The 18,416-nt window shown below is 55.0% G+C and overlaps 1 protein-coding gene across 1 annotated transcript in view; it reads left to right on the top strand.

The window, feature by feature from the left end:
• The window catches only part of LOC116983575 (laminin subunit beta-2-like), a 77,800-nt gene extending 60,508 nt beyond the window's left edge, over positions 1-17,292 (top strand). Inside the window, exons 9-18 of the mRNA XM_033037359.1 lie at positions 1,455-1,848; positions 2,454-2,638; positions 4,250-4,491; positions 7,921-8,115; positions 8,689-8,833; positions 9,960-10,167; positions 10,776-10,917; positions 14,887-15,063; positions 15,852-16,011; positions 16,950-17,292. Coding sequence (XP_032893250.1) covers positions 1,455-1,848; positions 2,454-2,638; positions 4,250-4,491; positions 7,921-8,115; positions 8,689-8,833; positions 9,960-10,167; positions 10,776-10,917; positions 14,887-15,063; positions 15,852-16,011; positions 16,950-17,086 — 1,985 coding nt within the window. The 3' untranslated portion in view covers positions 17,087-17,292. The remainder of the gene's footprint in view (positions 1-1,454; positions 1,849-2,453; positions 2,639-4,249; positions 4,492-7,920; positions 8,116-8,688; positions 8,834-9,959; positions 10,168-10,775; positions 10,918-14,886; positions 15,064-15,851; positions 16,012-16,949) is intronic.
• The last annotated feature ends 1,124 nt before the right edge of the window (positions 17,293-18,416 follow it).

Raw genomic sequence — 18,416 nt, 5'->3', positions numbered from 1 at the left:
CCGTCTGGCGGCAGCTTACCGCGAGGATTGGTGCTCTTCCTGGAACTCTGGGGGTGGGGGGTGGGGGGCATGATAGGGGAGGGGCGGAGATGGTGCAGCTCCAGGGAGAGTTGTTTAACTCCAGGATGTGTAGGAACTATCCCATATTTACGCCTCATCAAACAATGGTCGAGGCTCAGGAGCTGCGTAGTTCTGCATGTCCGTTGAGGAGTGGCTCGACAATCATCATCGTTAATTAATAAATCAAAATCTTGCTGCTGTAAACAGCGCATTCCGACATTTAATGAACGGTCTAATTAAGGAGTGTCTAGAAAAGCAACAAAAGCAGTATTGTCCAGATAAACGAGGAATATCCGTGTCGATCTTCCCCATCGGAGTTGCAGCTCCGAAGGTGTTTTCCCTGGTCCAAAAACACGGTTCCCGTCTTCACCAGCCGACCTGGGCTCGGTAAATCGGTGAGGGAGGGAGGTTTACGATGCAAACAACCACAACAATGATCCAAATCTCAGCTCCCACTTTTCCAAATGGACTTGGCAATCCGCCAGCCACTGCCGCTCCTACGACTCTCAAAGAGACACAGTCAAATTCCTCATAGATTGAAGAAATATATTTTTAAAAGAAAGTCTCCGAGTCTGGTGCTGATCCGAGCTCCAAAGTCTCACTACTTTTGTTCCCAGCACTCACTGACCCGGGGAGTGTGTGATGGGATGGACTAGAGGGAGCTTCACTCTATGTCTGACCTCATTTTAATATACAAAGAGACTTTATTTCACTTTCATAATCACAGTACAAGCACTGGAACAATCAATATTGCCAATAGTTTACAAACATCCATCAATCAATGATGTAACTTTTTCACACAAAGGGTGGTGGGTGAATGGAACAAGCTGCCAGAGGAGGTAGTTGAAGCAGGGACTACCCCAACATGTAAGAAACAGTTAGACAGGTACATGGATTGGACAGGTTTGGTGGGATATTGACCAAGCGCAGACAGGTGGGACTGGTGTAGATGGGACATGTTGGCCAGTATGGGCAAGTTGGGATGAAGGGCCTGTATCCACACGGTATCACTCGATGACTCTAATACTTTACAAATCAAAGTAAATCAGAGGGAGGGAGGGGGAGGGGGTTGAGGGAGGGAGGATTGAGGGAGGGAGGGTTGAGGGAGGGAGGGAGGAGGGGTTGAGGGAGGGGGGGGAGGAGGGGTTGAGGGAGGGGGGGGTGAGGGAGGGAGGGGGGGGTGAGGGAGGGGGGGTTGAGGGAGGGAGGGGGGGTTGAGGGGGGGTGAGGGAGGGGGGGTTGAGGGAGGGAGGGTTGAGGGAGGGGGAGATGAGGGAGGGAGGGGGAGGGAGGATTGAGGAGGGGGGGTTGAGGGGGGGGGGGTGTTGAGGGAGGGGGGGTTGAGGGAGGGGGGGTTGAGGGAGAGAGGGGGCGTTGCCTCCTGCTGATACCAGTGCCTGGTGTTCCCGCAGCCTGTGACTGTGCCGCTGAGGGGTCGGACACTCTCCAGTGCGATCGAGCTACTGGCCGCTGCCTCTGCCGCCAGGGGTTTACCGGGGCCAGATGTGACCAGTGCAGCCGAGGCTACCTCGGCCGCTTCCCCAGCTGTGCGCCCTGCCACATCTGCTTCTCCATGTGGGACGAGGAGGTCGACTGTCTATGGGAGAGGATAGAGGAACTGCGGGAGAGGCTGGATCGGGCACTGGGCACGGAGGTCAACAGCACTGCCCACCACCCCCTGCAACAGCTGGAGGAACAGTTGGCAAAGCTGCACTCTCTCATCTCCTCACTGCTCCCCAACAGCACCCTGCACCTGTACCCACTGCAAAACCTGTCCCGGGACCTCAGGTAGACACCCACAGACGGCACTCCCCTCCCCCCACCCTCCCCCCACCTTCTCTCCACCCGCTTCCCCACCCCACTCCCCTCCCCTCCCCACCCCATCCCCTCACCCCACTCCTCTCCCTCTCCCCCTCCCCACCCCCTCACCAACTGGATACTCGCAGAACTCATTCCCCTCCCCACCCCCACATCAACCTCTCCCTGGATTTCAGGTAAGCACCTGCAGACCCCCACCCGCTCCCCGCCTGCTCCCCACCCCCTCCCCTCTCCAATCTCAAACCCTCCCCATGACTTCCCCCATCCTTCCCTGCCCCTTCCCCTCCCCTTGCCATCCCCTCACCAACCTCTCCCTGGGGCTTATGTAGGTATCCGTGGACAGCCCTTAAGCCCCCTTCCCCCACCCCCTCTTGACCCCACCCCTCTCCCTCCCTCCATTCCTCCCCCTCTCCCCTTCTCCCCCCCTCTCCGTTCCCCCCTCTCCCCCTCTCTCTCTCCCTCCTCCACCCCCTCCACTCTCCCCCCTCCCCTCCCCTCCCCTCCCTTGGCAGAGGTTTGGCCCTGACCGATGGGCTGCCCAGAATGACCCTTCCCCCCCCCCCCCCCCCTGTCAGGCAGGAGCTGGTGGCCGTGTCGCAGAGACTGGATGATGTGGAGAGCGCCGTTGCCAGGACTCAGGAAGCCAACCGGGGTGCGGAGGGACAGGTGGAAGAGCTGGACGAGATGACCCGCAATCTGACCGCAGCCCTCGCCCAGAAAACCAGGGAGCTGGAGAAATATATAAAGATGAGCTTCAAAGGTGTGTAAATGTTTCCTCCGGGGGGGCCATGCTGTGCTGTGCTGTGCTGTGCTCCCGAGTGCCCTGTTGTCAAAGTCAGGCCCGTTCCCGCTGTTGGTCTCCCCCCCCCCCCACTCCCCCTGCTCTGTTCCCACTGTTGGGACATTTCTGTTGATCAGCTCCCACTGCCCTTCACACAACACCCATGCCAGTTACAGAGTCCTAAAGCACAGAAACAGGCCATTCGGCCCACCTTCTCCATGCCGTCCACAGCATACTAGACTAGTCCCGTTTACCTACATTTGGCCCATATCCCTCTAAACGCTTCCTATACATATATCTGTCCAAATGTCCAACTGTATCCACTTCTATAGCTTCCTCTGGCAGCTCGTTCCAGATATGGACCACCCTCTGAGTGGAAAGAGTTGCCCTTGAGGTCCTTCTTAAATCTCTCCCTTCTTGAAAGTTTGGTAGGTTCTTGGTTAGCAAGGGCATCAAATGTTTTGGGGAGTATGGGGCTGAGAGGGAGAATAGATCAGCAACGATCAATGGCAGTGCGGATGGGTCAAAATGTCCATCTTGGTCAGGATGGAGAAGTTGGGCCGAAGGGCCTGTTTCTGTGCTGTGTAGTTTTGCGACTCTGTCCTTCAGGCAAACAAGCTTGCTGCCCTTACTGGGCAAGCCCTGTACGTGACTCCAGGTTCCATCCATTGCTAGTGCTCCTTACATTTGCTAATTGACTTAGAGTCACACAGCACGGACTCAGGCCCTTCGGCCCAACTTGTCCATGCTGACCAACATGCCCCATCTACACCTTGTGTTGGAAGGGTCTCGACCTGAAACGTCACCTATTCCTTTTTTCCAGAGATGCTGCCTGACCTGCTGAGTTACTCCAGCATTTTGTGTCGACCTTCCCTCAAAACCTTTCCTGATCATGTATCTGTTCAACTGTCTTTTCAATATTGTTACTGCACCTGCCTTAACTACATCATGAAAAAAAAAAGACACAAAGTGCTGGAGTGACTCAGCGGGTCAGGCAGCATCTTTGGAGAACATGGATTGGTGACGTTTTGGGTCGGGACCATGCTCTGACCCTGCCTGAAGATGGGCGTCACACAGTGACACAGTGGTAGACACAGGATCGATCCTGATTACGGGTGCTGTCTGTGTGGAGTTTGTCCGCTCGTCCCGTGACTGCGTGGGTTTCCTCTGGGTGCTCCGGTTTCCTCTCGCATCCCAAAGACGTGCAAGTTAGTAGGTTAATTGACTTTGGTAGAAATCGTAAATAGTCCCCCAATAGTGGTCAGCATGGACTCAGTCGGCTGAAGGGCCTGTGTCCGCTCAGTATCTCTAATCTAAACGAAGGGTTCTGACCCAAACCATCACCTATCCATGTCCTCCAGAGATGCTGCTTGACCCGCTGAGTTACTCCAGCACTTTGTGCTTTCTTTGTAAACCAGCGTCTGCAGTTTTCTGTGTGTCCATTTCCACCACACGAGGGGTTTCACGCACCAGGTCTGGTGTCCACTCTCACTGACACGGGGCTGGGCAGTAGGTGCTGGCGTTGACCCCCCCCCCCCCCCACCACCCCGGGGGGTGGTATTTACTGACGTGGGCCCCCTGTGTTTACAGAGTACTTGGCAGCAGTGAGGGCAGCGTACTGGGAGTCTGGGCAGGCGGAGCGGCGGGTGAACGAGACGGTGCGGGGAGCAATGGGACCGCTGCAGGAGTCGGTCGACACACGGCAGCGGGCAGAGGGGCTGCTCCAGCAACACCAGGACCAACTCCCCACGGACATCACCGCTCACAGCAAGGAGCTGAGGGAGCTGCAGCTCAAGGTGCACAACATGAGCATGGACAACATCAACAAGAAGGTCAGACCCGTCAGCAGTCAGTGGCAGCCGGAGAAAGCCCACAGCTGGGGGCAACGGGGAGAGAGTGTGTGTGTGTGTGTGTGTGTGTGTGTGTCTGTCATTGTGTCTGCACGTGTTTCTCGATGTGTGTGTCTTTGTGGGTGACTGTGTGTGTGTGTGTGCCTGTGTGTGTAGGTGTGCGCCTGTATGTGTGTCTGTGTGTGTGTGCAGGTGTGTGCCTGTATGTGTGTGTGTGCCTGTGTGCGCCTGTATGTGTGTGTGTGCCTGTGTGTGTGTGTGTGTGTGTTGTCCTTCTCACCTTAAAGCCATGCCCTCTAGTCTATGACATTTCCACCCTGGGGAAAATGTTCTGACTGTCTACCCTATCTATGCCTCTCATAATTTTATAAACTGCTGTCAGGTTGTGATCGGGATGCCAGGAACGTGCACCAGTCTGGCCGGCCGGCCGGTCTCTGTCCCCGACAACGTGCCAGTGAATCAGGAAACCAACATGTGCAGCTCCTTGTGTGTCCACTGGCCCACGATCTCACTGGTCTCACACTGTTCCCCGTCTGTGGCCTGCCCCACACTCTGTCCTGTACTGCCCCCTGCAGGCTCCCCGAGTCTCCCTGTTCACACCAATTGCCCCCCATTCACACTCACAGTCCCCCCAACCGTTCACACTTAGTCCCCCCGTTCACACTTAGTCCCCCCGTTCACACTTAGTCCCCCCCGTTCACACTCACAGTCCCCCCCACACACACTCACAGTCCCCCCCACACACTCAGTCCCCCCCCACACACACTCACAGTCCCCCCATTCACACTCACTGTCCCCCCCCACACACTCACAGTCCCCCCCCACACACTCACAGCCCCCCCCCCCACACACACTCACAATCCCCCCCCCACACACACACTCACAGTCCCCCCCACACACACTCACAGTCCCCCCCACACACACTCACAGTCCCCCCCACACACACACTCACAGTCCCCCCACACACACTCACAGCCCCCCCCCCACACACTCACAGCCCCCCCCCACACACTCACAGCCCCCCCCCACACACTCACAGCCCCCCCACACACACTCGCAGTCCCCCCACACACTCACAGTCCTCCCGTTCACACTCAGTCCCCCCCACACACACTCACAGGCCCCCCCACACACACACAGCCCCCCCCCACACACACTCACAGTCCCCCCCCACACACACTCACAGTCCCCCCCCACACACTCACAGTCCTCCCGTTCACACTCAGTCCCCCCACACACACTCACAGTCCCCCCGTTCACACTCACAGTCCCCCCCCCCACACACACACAGTCCCCCCGTACACACTCACAGTCCCCCCCATACACACTCACAGTCCCCCCCACACACTCACAGTCCCCCCCATACACACTCACAGTCCCCCCCCATACACACTCACAGTCCCCCCCACACACTCACAGTCCCCCCCATACACACTCACAGCCCCCCCACACACACTCACAGCCCCCCCACACACACTCACAGTCCCCCCCCACACACTCAGCCCCCCCCCACACTCAGTCCCCCCCCACACACTCACAGCCCCTCCACACACACTCACAGTCCCCCCCCCGCACACACACTCACAGCCCCCCCATACACACAGCCCCCCCCACACACACTCACAGTCCCCCCCCCCCCACACACACTCACAGTCCCCCCCATACACACTCACAGCCCCTCGTTCACTTACGGTCCCTCCATTCACTCACAGCCCCCCCCCCGTACACACTCACAGTAGCAATGTTACAAAATTTTGAGATTTTAAAAATCAAGTCTGTAATTTATCCCATCAGATAAAGCATAAAAAGAAGTTTAATTTGACACCCAATTCACTTTCATATCTTCAGTATTATAAATGTTGTGGCCATTTTCATGCTCGGAAATTAGCATCTTGTTCCCTATTGATTTTCCATTGACTTAACACAAAAGCTGTGATCGAGGACAGTCAAATGGCCATAACTTTCTTAAAAATCAAGAGAACTGAATGAAATTTATTATAGATTGAAACATTCTGAAACAAATATAAAACATTTTACTTGGATGACCTGAAATTAAAGCATATAATTAGTTAGTTACCTAATTGTAGTTAATTACAAAATTGACGGACGGAAATAGTAATAAACACGAGACCGCCTTGAAAATTCAAAAATGTGATATTCTCAAGATCAGAACTTTAATATTAGTGTATAATATGCTGTAAATCCGTAACAGATAGGTAAATAAATTACAATTTCTAGCAATAGACCAAGTCTTTATGGAGAAGTTCAGTTGCTAGCTGGTACATTGGCATATCATAATCAGTAGCATCATCATACTCCTCAGATTGTAACCAATAAGCAACTCTGTCCACCTTGTTTTTCCACATCTTTTCAATTTTGGCACTGTAAACTACAAGTTTTATCTCTTCAAACCACATATGACATGCCTTTCTGCCCATTACTTTCCTATTAACAATGTCCTGTAGATTCCATTTCTTAAGATTTTTTTAATAGCCTAAGTATCCAAATAACAAACTAATCCCATTCACACAAGAATTCACAATACAACATGATTTTTAAATCTCACTGTCATGAATTTATATCCCAGATGGAAGGAATTTAATGTTTAATTCCCATAAATTAATCTAGAAACATCCACTCAATATAATTAAAATTATTATTTTTTTGCACAATACATGGGACTAAAACTGATATTTAGTATTAAAATATTGACTATGGGTAGACAATAACACAAAATATAGACGATATAGATGCTCTTATGACATGATTGTCCAAAAAAAAGAGCATTTAAATCATCTTGTGAGTGGGTGTTTCTGGGATCGATTGGAACGTTGCATTTGCGATGAATTTGAACCCCATATCGGCACGAAAAACACTGCCGGTTTGTATGTTTTGTAACATACCTACTCAGTCCCCCCGTACACACTCACAGTCCCTCTGTGCACACTCACAGTCCCTCTGTACACACTCACAGCCCCCCTGTTCACACTCACAGTCCTCCCCATACACACTCACAGTCCCCCCCATTGACACAGTCCCCTGTTCACACTCAAGGAAGGGGGGTCTATGGGTGGGGTCAGCTTCATTCAACCTCTGGCCCCACATGTGTGCAGGGGAGGAGGAGAGGGAATGGGGGATGTGGGTGTGGGTGGGGGGGATCGGTGGTGTGGGGTCATGGGAGTGTGGGGTCATGGGGGTATGGGGCTGTGGGGTCATGGGGGTATGGGGCTGTGGGGTCATGGGAGTGTGGGTTCATGGGGGTATGAGGCTGTGGGGTCATGGGAGTGTGGGGTCATTGGGGTATGGGGCTGTGGGGTCATGGGGCTGTGGGTCAAGGGGGGTGTGGGTGGGGGGATCGGTGGTGTGGGGTCATGGGGGTGATGTCTCTAACCTCTGGCCACGTGTGTGCAGGTGTGCGGGGGCTCGGGCAGCTGTGCGGACCCCTGTGGGGGGGCCAATTGTCGGGAGGACGAGGGCGGGCGGCGATGCGGAGGTCCCGGCTGCGGGGGGGCATTGAGCAGCGCAGAGGAGGGGCTATGGACGGCCAACAACGTCAGCGGAGCGACGCAGGACATGGAGCGACTGCTCAGAACCATCGCCATGGAGGTGGGGGAGGGGAGGGGAATGGGTGTGGGAGTTGCGGGGGGGGGGGAGGGGAAGAGGACGTGGGACAGGATGGGTGGGGGATGGGGGAGGGAGGGGGGTGTGGAGGTGATGAGTGAGGGAGGGGGAGCTGGGAGGGAGGAGGAAAGGTTGGGGTTTGGTGTGGGAACAGCAGAGGGGGGTGGAGGGGGAGAGAGGAGCTGGATGGCAGAGGGTTAGTGAGGGAAGGAGAGGGGAGGGTGAAAGGGGGGTGTGAGAGAGGGGGAGGTCTGAGGGGAGGGGCAAGAGATTAGGGAGAGGAGGACTGGGGAAGGGGGAGATGAGGCAAATGGGGAGAAGAGGCGGGGGCGGATAGGAGAAGGGATGTGGTAGGAGGGAGAAGGGAGGGGGTAGGAGGTTTGGGGAAGGTGGAGACTGGAAGGGGTAGGGGGAGAATAGAAGGAAGGGAAAGTAAGGGGGGGAATGGAGGGATAGGGAGGGGGGTAGAGGGGTAAAGAGGCGAGAGAGAGAGGGAGGGGGGGACTGTGGTGCCACCCTGTGCCTGACCCCCCGCTGACCGCTGCCCCTCCCCCACAGCTGGCGGATGTACAGGAGCGGGCGGATCGGGCCAGGGCTCGGGCTGCAGACACACTGGCACGAGCGGCCGCTGCCCGGCAACAGCTCAACATCACCGTGGGCAACTTGCGTTCCTTCATCACCGCCCTGAAGGACTTCCTCAACGGTGTGGCCCGGCACGGGGAGGGCACACGGATATGGGGGGGGGGCACTTGGGGATACAGGTCATGGAGTCATGGAGTACCACTATGTGGAAACAAGCCCTTCGGCCCAACTTGCCCACACTGGCCAACAATGTCCCAGCTACACTATCCCTCCAAACCTGTCCTATCCATGTACCTGTCTAACTGTTTCTTAAATGTTGGGATAGTCCCAGCCTCAACTACCTCCTCCGGCAGCTTGTTCCATACACCCACCACCCTTTGTGTGAAAAATATTCCGTATTAAATCTTTTCCCCTTCACCTTAAACCTATGACCTTGATTCACCTACTCTGGGCAAGAGACTCTGAGCATTTACCCGATCTATTCCTCTCATGATCATATACATCTCAATAACATCACCCACTCAACCTTTAGGTGCTCCAAGGAATGGAGTCCAAGCCTACTCAACCTCTCACTATAGCGCAGACCCTCTAGTCCTGGCTACACCCGTGTAAATCTTCTCTGTACCCTTTCCTGCATGACAACATCTTCCCTATAACACATTGCCCAGAACTGAACCCAATCCTCTAAATCCGGCCTCACCAACGTCTTGCACAACTGCAAGATGACCTCCCAACTTCTATACTCAATACTCTGACTGATGAAGGCTAATGTGCCAAATATCTTTTTGACCACCCAGTCTACCTGCGACTCGACCTTCGTGGAACTATGCACCTGCTCTCTGCCCAGAGCCCCACCATTCACTGTGCAGGTCCTGCCCATGTTAGACTTCTCAAAGTGCAACCCCTCACATTTCTCTGTATTAAATTTCTTCAACTATTCCTCAGCGCACTTGGCCAGTTGATAAAGATCCTGCTGCAATTTTTGACCACCATCTTCACTCTCTGGGCACAGGGACACACAGACCCAGAGGGGATATGGGAGACACACAGGAATGCGCAGACCTACGGGGTCACACAGACCCAGAGGGGACATGGGGCGAGGGCTGGGAGGTGAGGGTCTGGGGAGTGGAGGGGGTGGGGAAGGGAGGGTGTGGGCTGAGTGGGTGGAGGGGAGGGGAGGTGAGGTGAGGGGGGTGGGGAGGTGAGGGTATGGGGTAATGAGGAGATCTGACGGCCATTGTCCACAGAGGAGGGTGCGGACCCGGGCAGCATTGACCTGGTGGCGGGGTTGGTGCTGAACATTACGCTGCCGTTCGGGCCGCGAGACGCCCAGCGCATCATGCAGGACATCCAGCTGAGCCTGGACCGCGCCCAGAGTGTGGAGACCATCCTCAACGAGACTGGACCCCTCCTCCGCAAAGCAGAGCAGCTGTGGCGGCAGGCCGAGAAAGCACGGTCAGTGGGGGGGAGGTTTGTGGGGGGGGGGGGGGGAGGGGGAGTGGAGAAAGGAAGGGAGATGAGGGATGAGAGGGAGGGGGGCTAAGAAGAGGGTATAGATTAGGAAGGGAGGGGAGGAGCAGGGGAAAAGAGGATGGGGCAAGGGATGGGAGGGGGTGCTGGCTGACTCCGGTCCCGTTAGCCCAGAGGTGAAGAGCGTGCAGCGTGACAGTCCCGTGGTGGGGGTGATTTCCCATTACCCCGTGAGTTGGGGAAGGGGGGGTGTGATTCAGTCCCTGTTACCCCGGGGGTTGGATTGGGTGAGTTGGGTTGGGTTGGGTTGGGTTGAGGTTGGGTTGAGGTTGGGGTTGGGTTGAGGTTGGGTTGGGTTGTGTTGGGTTGGGTTGGAGTGGGATGGGGTGGGGTGGGGTTGTGTTGGGTTGTTTGGGGTTGGGTTGGGTGGTGTTGGGTTGGGTGGGGTGGGGTTGTGTTGGGTTGTTTGGGGTTGGGTTGGGTGGGGTGGGGTGGGGTTGGGTTGGGTTGTTTGGGGTTGGGTTGGTTGGGGGGTTCTGTGCTGGTGGGTTGCCCTGGTCCGTGTCGTGGGGTGCTGATGGTGTGCGTTGCAGGATGCGAGCGGTGGAGATCCAGGACAGAGTGAGCCAAGCGGTGGACAACATCGACGCAGCCAAGGCCAAGCTGGGCCAGGCTGAGGGAGCGCTGGAGGCAGCCAGCAACAGCACAGACACGGCCAACGCTGCCGTCAGCAAGGTAGCCCACCTCCCCCGGAACTAGCCCACCCCCCCCAGGACTAGCCCATCCCCTCTGGCCTTAGCCCAGTCCCCCTAGCGAGAGCCCACCCCCTCAGGGATTACCCCACCCCCTCCGCAGTTTAGCCCACTCCTGTGGGATTGTTGCTTCACTCACAGGCGAGAATTTAAACATGGCTGAGGTCAACACTAGAGTCAGTACTAGAGTAATCCTGCAGGTCAGGCAGCATCTCCTGGGAATGTGGATAGCTTGTATATAAGGCAAAGAAAGACAAAATTCTGGAGTAACTATGCTGGTCAGGCAGCATCTCTGGAGAACATGAATAGGTGATGTTTCTGGTTGGGACCCTTCTACCGATTCTCCATGTTCTCCAGAGATGCTGCCTGACCCGCTGAGTTACTCCAGCCCTTGGTGTCTGCTTTTGTAATCTAACATCTAGAGATCCTTGGGTTTTCGCAGGAGTTTCATTGGAGATACAATTTGTATTTAACAAGGAACTGCAGGTGCTGGTTTAGAAAAGAAGCAATAAATGTTGGATTAACTCAGCGGGTCAGGCAGCATCTCTGGAGAACATGGATAGGTGACGTTTCGGTGGGTTTGAAGAAGGGTCCTGACCCAAAACATCACCTATCCATGTTCTGCACAGATGTTGCCTGACCCGCTGAGTTCCTCCAGCTCTTTGTGTTTTTGTAAGTGTTTAATTATCGTATGTAATGATAATAATTCAATTAAATTCTTATTTGCTGCAGCCTAACAGGACTGTAAACGCAATGACATACAGATAAATATATAATAAACAGAAAAAGTTAATAAACCAATAACCTTAATACCAGTCCAAAAAACCAAAAGTGTCTACTGCAACCACAGACATGGTCCAGAGACGATCATAGTTGCTGAGGGTGTTTGAAGGTCAGCATGGACTTGATGGGCCGAAGGGCCTGTTTGCATGCTGTATTTTTCAATCAATTCAATTGCTTCGACTTCAGTGGGCGGCACAGTGTTACAGCAGTAGAGCTGCTGCCTCACAGCATCAGAGACCCGGGTTTGATCATGACTGTGCGTGCTGTATGCATGGGTGATGTGTGTATGGGTGCTGTATGCATGGGTGACATGTGTATGGGTGCTGTATGCATGGGTGACATGTGTATGGGTGCTGTATGCATGGGTGACGTATGTACGGGTGCTGTATGCATGGGTGACATGTGTATGCGTGCTGTATGCATGGGTGACGTGTGTATGGGTTCAAGTTCAAGTGAGTTTATTGTCATGTGTCCCTGTATAGGACAATGAAATTCTTGCTTTGCTTCAGCACACGGAACATAGTAGGCATTTACTACAAAACAGATCAGTGTGTCCATATACCATGATATAAATATATACACACATGAATAAATAAACTGATAAACTGCAAATAACAGAAAATGGGTTATTAATAATCAGAGTTTTGTCTGAGCCAGGTTGAATAGCCTGATGGCTGTGGGGAAGTAGCTATTCCTGAACCTGGTTGTTGCAGTCTTCAGGCTCCTGTACCTTCTACCTGAAGGTAGCAGGGAGATGAGTGTGTGGCCAGGATGGTGTGGGTCTTTGATGATACTGCCAGCCTTTTCGAGGCAGCGACTGCGATAAATCCCCTCGATGGAAGGAAGGTCAGAGCCGATGATGGACTGGGCAGTGTTTACTACTTTTTGTATGCCGTATGTATGGGTACTGTATGTACGGGTGCCGTATGTATGTACGGGTGCCGTATGTATGGGTACTGTATGTATGGGTGCTGTATGTACGGGTGCTGTATGTACGGGTGCTGTATGTACGGGTGCTGTATGTATGGGTGCCGTATGTATGGGTGCCGTATGTATGTACGGGTGCTGTATGTACGGGTGCCGTATGTATGGGTGCTGTATGTATGGGTGCCGTGTGTACGGGTGCCGTATGTACGGGTCCTGTATGTATGGGTGCTGTATGTATTGAGTTTGTACCTTCTCCCCGTGACCATGTGGGAGTTCTCCGTGTGCTTCGGTTTCCTCCCACACAGCAAACATGTGCGGGTTTGTAGGTTAATTGGCTTCGGTAAAGATTGTAAATTGTGCCTAGTGTGTGTGGGAAAGTGCTTGTGTACGGGTGATCATTGGTCGGTGTGGACTCGGTGGGCTGAAGGGCCTGTTTCCATGTTGTATCTCTGAACTAAACCGACAATGTGAAGGCAATTCAGTTTCGCCACTAGAGGGAGATGAACCATGAGGGTCACAGCTCTAGAGGTAACTCTCGGGCTCCTCCTGCCTGTGTGTTTTCAGTACGGTCTACGGTGGGAAGTGTGCATCTGACCTGGCAGTCCCTGCCCCTGCACCTCACCACACGAGCCGCACTCTGTGGTTAGTGGCTCTTATTGTCACAAGGAAACTGTGACCAAGGGTCCCAACCCGAAACGTCCTCTATCCATGTTCCCCAGAGATGCTGCCTGACCCGCTGAGTTACTCCAGCACACTGTGTCTTTTTGTGTAAACCAGCATTTGCAGTTCCTTGTTTCTACAGTGAAAATCATTTTTTGCATGCAGTTCAGTAACAATCGTCCGATACATGGGCACGATCATACCTTAGTACACGAGTGTGAGATGAAGGAGATACAAGCAGGAGGTACACAAAAAAGCTGGAGAAACTCAGCGGGTGCAGCAGCATCTATGGAGCAAAGGAAATAGGCAACGTTTTCGCCCGAAACGTTGCCTATTTCCTTCGCTCCATAGATGCTGCTGCACCCGCTGAGTTTCTCCAGCTTTTTTGTGTACCTTCGATTTTCCAGCATCTGCAGTTCCTTCTTGAGATACAAGCAGATGCTGGTTTACAAAAAAAGACACACAGTGCTGGAGTAACTCAGCATGTCAGGCAGCACCTCTGAAGAACATGGATAGGTGACGTGTTGGTTCGGGACCCTTCTTCAGACTTCAAAGAATAGATTACAATGAAGGAAGAACATCACAGTCTAGAGATCCAGTATGGAAACAGGCCCTTCAGCCCACCCAGTTTGCGCAGCCCATCAATTACTCATTCACACTAGTTCTATCCCACTTTCTCATCCACTCTCTACACACTAGGAGTAATTTACAAAGGGCCAATTCACCTACAGAACTTCCTCCAACTAAACGAGAGCAAGTCTGAGGTCATCGTACTCGGCCCCTCCAACTCCATCAAAACGATAACAGGCAGCCTTGGAAGCCTAACCTCCTTAGTCAAACCGCCCGTCAAAAACCTTGCCGTGATATTTGACTCCACATTAAATTTGACAAGCAAGTCAACTCTGTGGTAAAAGCTAGTTTCTTCCAGGTTCGTACGGTACAGAACCAACTTCAAGCTCCTCTTATTCGTATACAAAGCCCTCAACGGATTTACCCCCCCCCCCCCATATCAAAAATCTTCTAACCCATCATTCTACCTCCAGGTCCCACAGGTCAGCTGACTTGGAGCTACTGACTATCCCGCGGTCTAGGTTTAAGCTCAGGGGTGAGCGGGCTTTTGTGGTTGCAGCATCTAGACTGCAGAACTGCCCCCTCCGTCGACTACTTTAAGTCGAGGCTCAAAAACTATTTCTACTCCCTAGTGTTTTTGAGGCCCTCTGAGGGGGTGCTGTAAACAGTTGTATTGTTAGATCTGTGTACCATTGTATGTAGCACATTAGTACCTGCACTGATGTGAAGCACTTTGGTCAACGTGAGTCGTTTTTAAATGTGCTATACAAATAAAATTGATTGATTGTATGAGTTTGAGATGTGGGAGGCAACCCACGCGGTCTAAAGGAGAATGTGCACAGACATCACCTGAGGTCAGGATCGAACCCGGGTCTCTGGAGCTGTGAGATGGCAACTCTACCGCTGAGCCATCGTGCCACCTGGTGTGGTCCCTGTGGTATAGGGTGGTCTCGGTGTGAGTGCCGGTTTGGTGGTTCCTGGTGTAACTCTCCCTCCCCGTGGTCTGCTTCAGGTCAGCGAGCTACTGTCCACCGTTGAGACACAGCTGACCGCGGCAGCCGACAGGATGGGCAACCTGACAACCGGTGTCCAGGCACTGCAGAATAAAACATCCGCCAACCGGGAGCTGGTGCAGGAGGTGAAGAGGGCAGCACAGGAGGTCCTCAACCGCACACAACAGCTGGAGGCCGTGAGTTCATCCCCTACCCCCTCCTCGTCCCCCCTCTTCACCCCTCGTCCCCCCTCTTCACCCCTCGTCCCCCCTCTTCACCCCTCTTCACCCCTCTTCACCCCTCGTCCCCCCTCGACTCCCCCCTCGTCCCCCCTCCACTCCCCCCTCGTCCCCCTCGTCCCCCCTCTTTACCCCTCGTCCCCCTCGTCCCCCTCTTCCCCCCTCGTCCCCCCTCCACTCCCCCCTCGTCCCCCCTCGTCACCCCTCATCCCCCCTCTTCACCCCTCGTCCCCCCTCCACTCCCTCGTCCCCCCTCGTCCCCCCTCCACTCCCCCTCTTCACCCCCTCGTCCCCCCTCTTCACCCCTCGTCCCCCCTCTTCACCCCTCGTCCCCCCTCTTCACCCCTCGTCCCCCCTCCACTCCCCCTCGTCCCCCCTCGTCCCCCCTCGTCCCCCCCTCTTCACCCCTCGTCCCCCCTCTTCACCCCTCGTCCCCCCTCGTCCCCCTCTTCACCCCTTGTCCCCCCTCGTCCCCCCTCTTCCCCCCTCGTCCCCCCTCGTCCCCCCTCCACTCCTCCCTCGTCCCCCCTCCACTCCTCCCTCGGCCCCCCTCTTCACCCCTCCACTCCCTCTTCCTCCCATTGGTTACCTGTCTCTCTGGGGCCGTGTGTTACTGGTTTGGGAGACCACCACGTGGGGAGGGGGGGTGATGTATGTGACCCTGCACACCCGAACCGTCACCCCCCCCCGCCCGGAGTGTAGTAGGTTCAGCGTGACCTCCGCTCCCCGCTCCATGTTGCGTGCAGGGCGACTGGGAGGAGGTGCAGCAGCGTTACCGTGAGCTGAAGGACAAGGTGGATGCGGCAGGGAATGGCGGAGAGGGAGAGGGTGAGAGGGCGAGGAAGCTGCAGGAGGAAGCGGAGGAGCTGAGGCAGCGAGCAGCGACTAGCCTGGAACGGCTGGACGGTAAGGACAGTGTCGTCGCGGCCCCCCTCTGCTCACCAGCCCCCCCCCCCCTCTGATCATCACCCCCCCCCCCCTGGTCAACACCCCCCCCCCGATCAACACCCCCCCACCCTGATCATCACCCCCCCTCGGTCAACATCCCCCCCCCCGATCAACACCCCCACCATGGTCCACACCCCGACCCTGGTCAACGCCCCCACCCTGGTCAACGCCCCCACCCTGGTCAACGCCCCCACCCTGATCAACGCCCCCACCCTGGTCAACACCCCCACCCTGGTCAACGCCCCCACCCTGGTCAACGCCCCCACCCTGATCAACGCCCCCACCCTGATCAACGCCCCCACCCTGGTCAACACCCCCACCATGGTCCACACCCCGACCCTGGTCAACGCCCCCACCCTGGTCAACGCCCCCACCCTGATCAACGCCCCCACCCTGGTCAACACCCCCCCCCCCCTGATCAACACCCCCACCCTGGTCAACACCCCCCCCCCCCCTGATCAACACCCCCACCCTGGTCAACGCCCACACCCCCACCCTGGTCAACGCCCCCACCCTGATCAACGCCCCCACCCTGGTCAACGCCCCCACCCTGATCAACGCCCCCACCCTGATCAACACCCTCACCCTGGCCAACATCCTCACCCTGGCCAACGCTCCCTTCCCCCCCCCCCCCCCCCCCCTCCCGCACAACACCCACCCCTCCGGTCAACACCCCCACCCCCAGAGCCAGACAACCATGTCACACAGTCACAAAACACGAAACCAGGCCCTTCAGCCCAATCTGCCCACACCGGCCAACATGTCCCATCTACACTAGTCCCACTTGCCTGCGTTAAGGGCCGCTGTGTTGTGAGGGGCAGATGTGGGGTTGGGGGGGGGGGGGGGTGAGTGTGGGACGGGTATAACCGGTGTAAACCCCCCCCCCCTCCCCGCAGCTCTACAGCGCAGGTTCGAGAGGAACGAGCAGGTGATGGTGCAGAAGACGGAACAACTGCAGGCCTTGGAGGGCAATGTGACAGAGTTGCTGCAGCACATCCGCGAGCGCTCACAATACTACGGCTCCTGCTCATGATGCACCGCTCCCCCTGCTGCAGCCCCTCGCATTTATACTGCTCCCTGCCTCCCACAGACACTGACCCGGTGGAAGGTACGGTCAGTGTGGAGGGCATTGTGGCCACCACATTGTCATTGAGCTGGTGGTATGGCTGTGTCCTCACCCACCGCTCCCCCATACTCTCGCTGATACTAAACTACAATAAATATATCATTCAACCTCAACACTACTTCCTGCACTGAATCATAGAGCGTTGTACAGCACAGGAACTGGCCCTTCGGCCCACAATGTCCGTGCCAAACATGATGCCCAGTTAAACTAATCTCTGCCTGCATGTGGTCCATATCCCTCCATTCCCTGCATCTCCATGTGCAGATCTAACATCTCCATCTCACACCCATTTCTTCTTCTGTACAACCTGATGTGCTCATGTACGGTATGATCTGACTGGAGGAGCACGCAAAAACAAAGACCAAACATCCCCCATTCCTTCTCTCCAGAGATGCTGCCTGTCCCGCTGTGTTACTCCAGCATGTTGTGTCTATCAGTGGTGCCGACAGACAGATGACATTTTAGGTCAGGGTCCATCTCCAGACTGATGGTGTGGGTGCTGTTGACGAAGGCTGGGGAAGGTCACGCTGAGAGAGGTGGACCCGACGGGAGATGGAACCATCCCTGAACGGATCCACTGGCGGTGCTGGCTCGAAGGGCCGAATGGCCTGCTCCTGCACTTATTTTCTATGTTTCTATTTTCTATGTTATTGTTCAATGTGGCTGGGAACCGGGGGCAAAGGGTGGCAGAGCCTACAGAGGTCACCAGCAGGTTACATACCTCCCCCATCGTCCCTTCAGACAGCGGGTCAGTGTGGGGCTGGGAGTGGGCTTCAGAGACACGCGGGGTTGTGGAGTATGGGGGTCTCAAGAATTTAATTGTCACCTGTACCGGCCATGAAACAATGAGATTCCTACTTGCTGCAGCTTAACAGGCATGTAAACACTATCGTTTTGGAGATGTATTCATTGGGTATTTTTAAAGTGGAGATTGCCAGGTTCTTGATTAGTCAGGGTGTCGAAGTTATGGGAAGAAGGCAGGAGAATGGGGTTGAGAGGGAAAAATAGATCAACCACGAACTTGATGGGATGAATGGCCTGATTCTGCTCCTGTGCCTGCTCTCATGGTTCCTTCATGGTGGCCAGGTCTAAAGGCAGTGGCCGCCTCGCTGAGAGAGTGTCCACACTCCTCGAGGTACGGTGAATGGTGGCATCACCCACAAAGTGTCCTCGCCCACAGTTAAACCACACACAGCACCCTGGTGTGGAGAGAGTTTAATTCTCATCTATACCAACA

Source organism: Amblyraja radiata, chromosome 18, assembly GCF_010909765.2.
Source record: "Amblyraja radiata isolate CabotCenter1 chromosome 18, sAmbRad1.1.pri, whole genome shotgun sequence".
In the NCBI taxonomy this organism is placed as follows: Eukaryota; Metazoa; Chordata; class Chondrichthyes; order Rajiformes; family Rajidae; genus Amblyraja; species Amblyraja radiata.
Note: the sequence above shows the minus strand (reverse complement) of the source record. Positions and strands in the feature narration are given on the sequence as shown.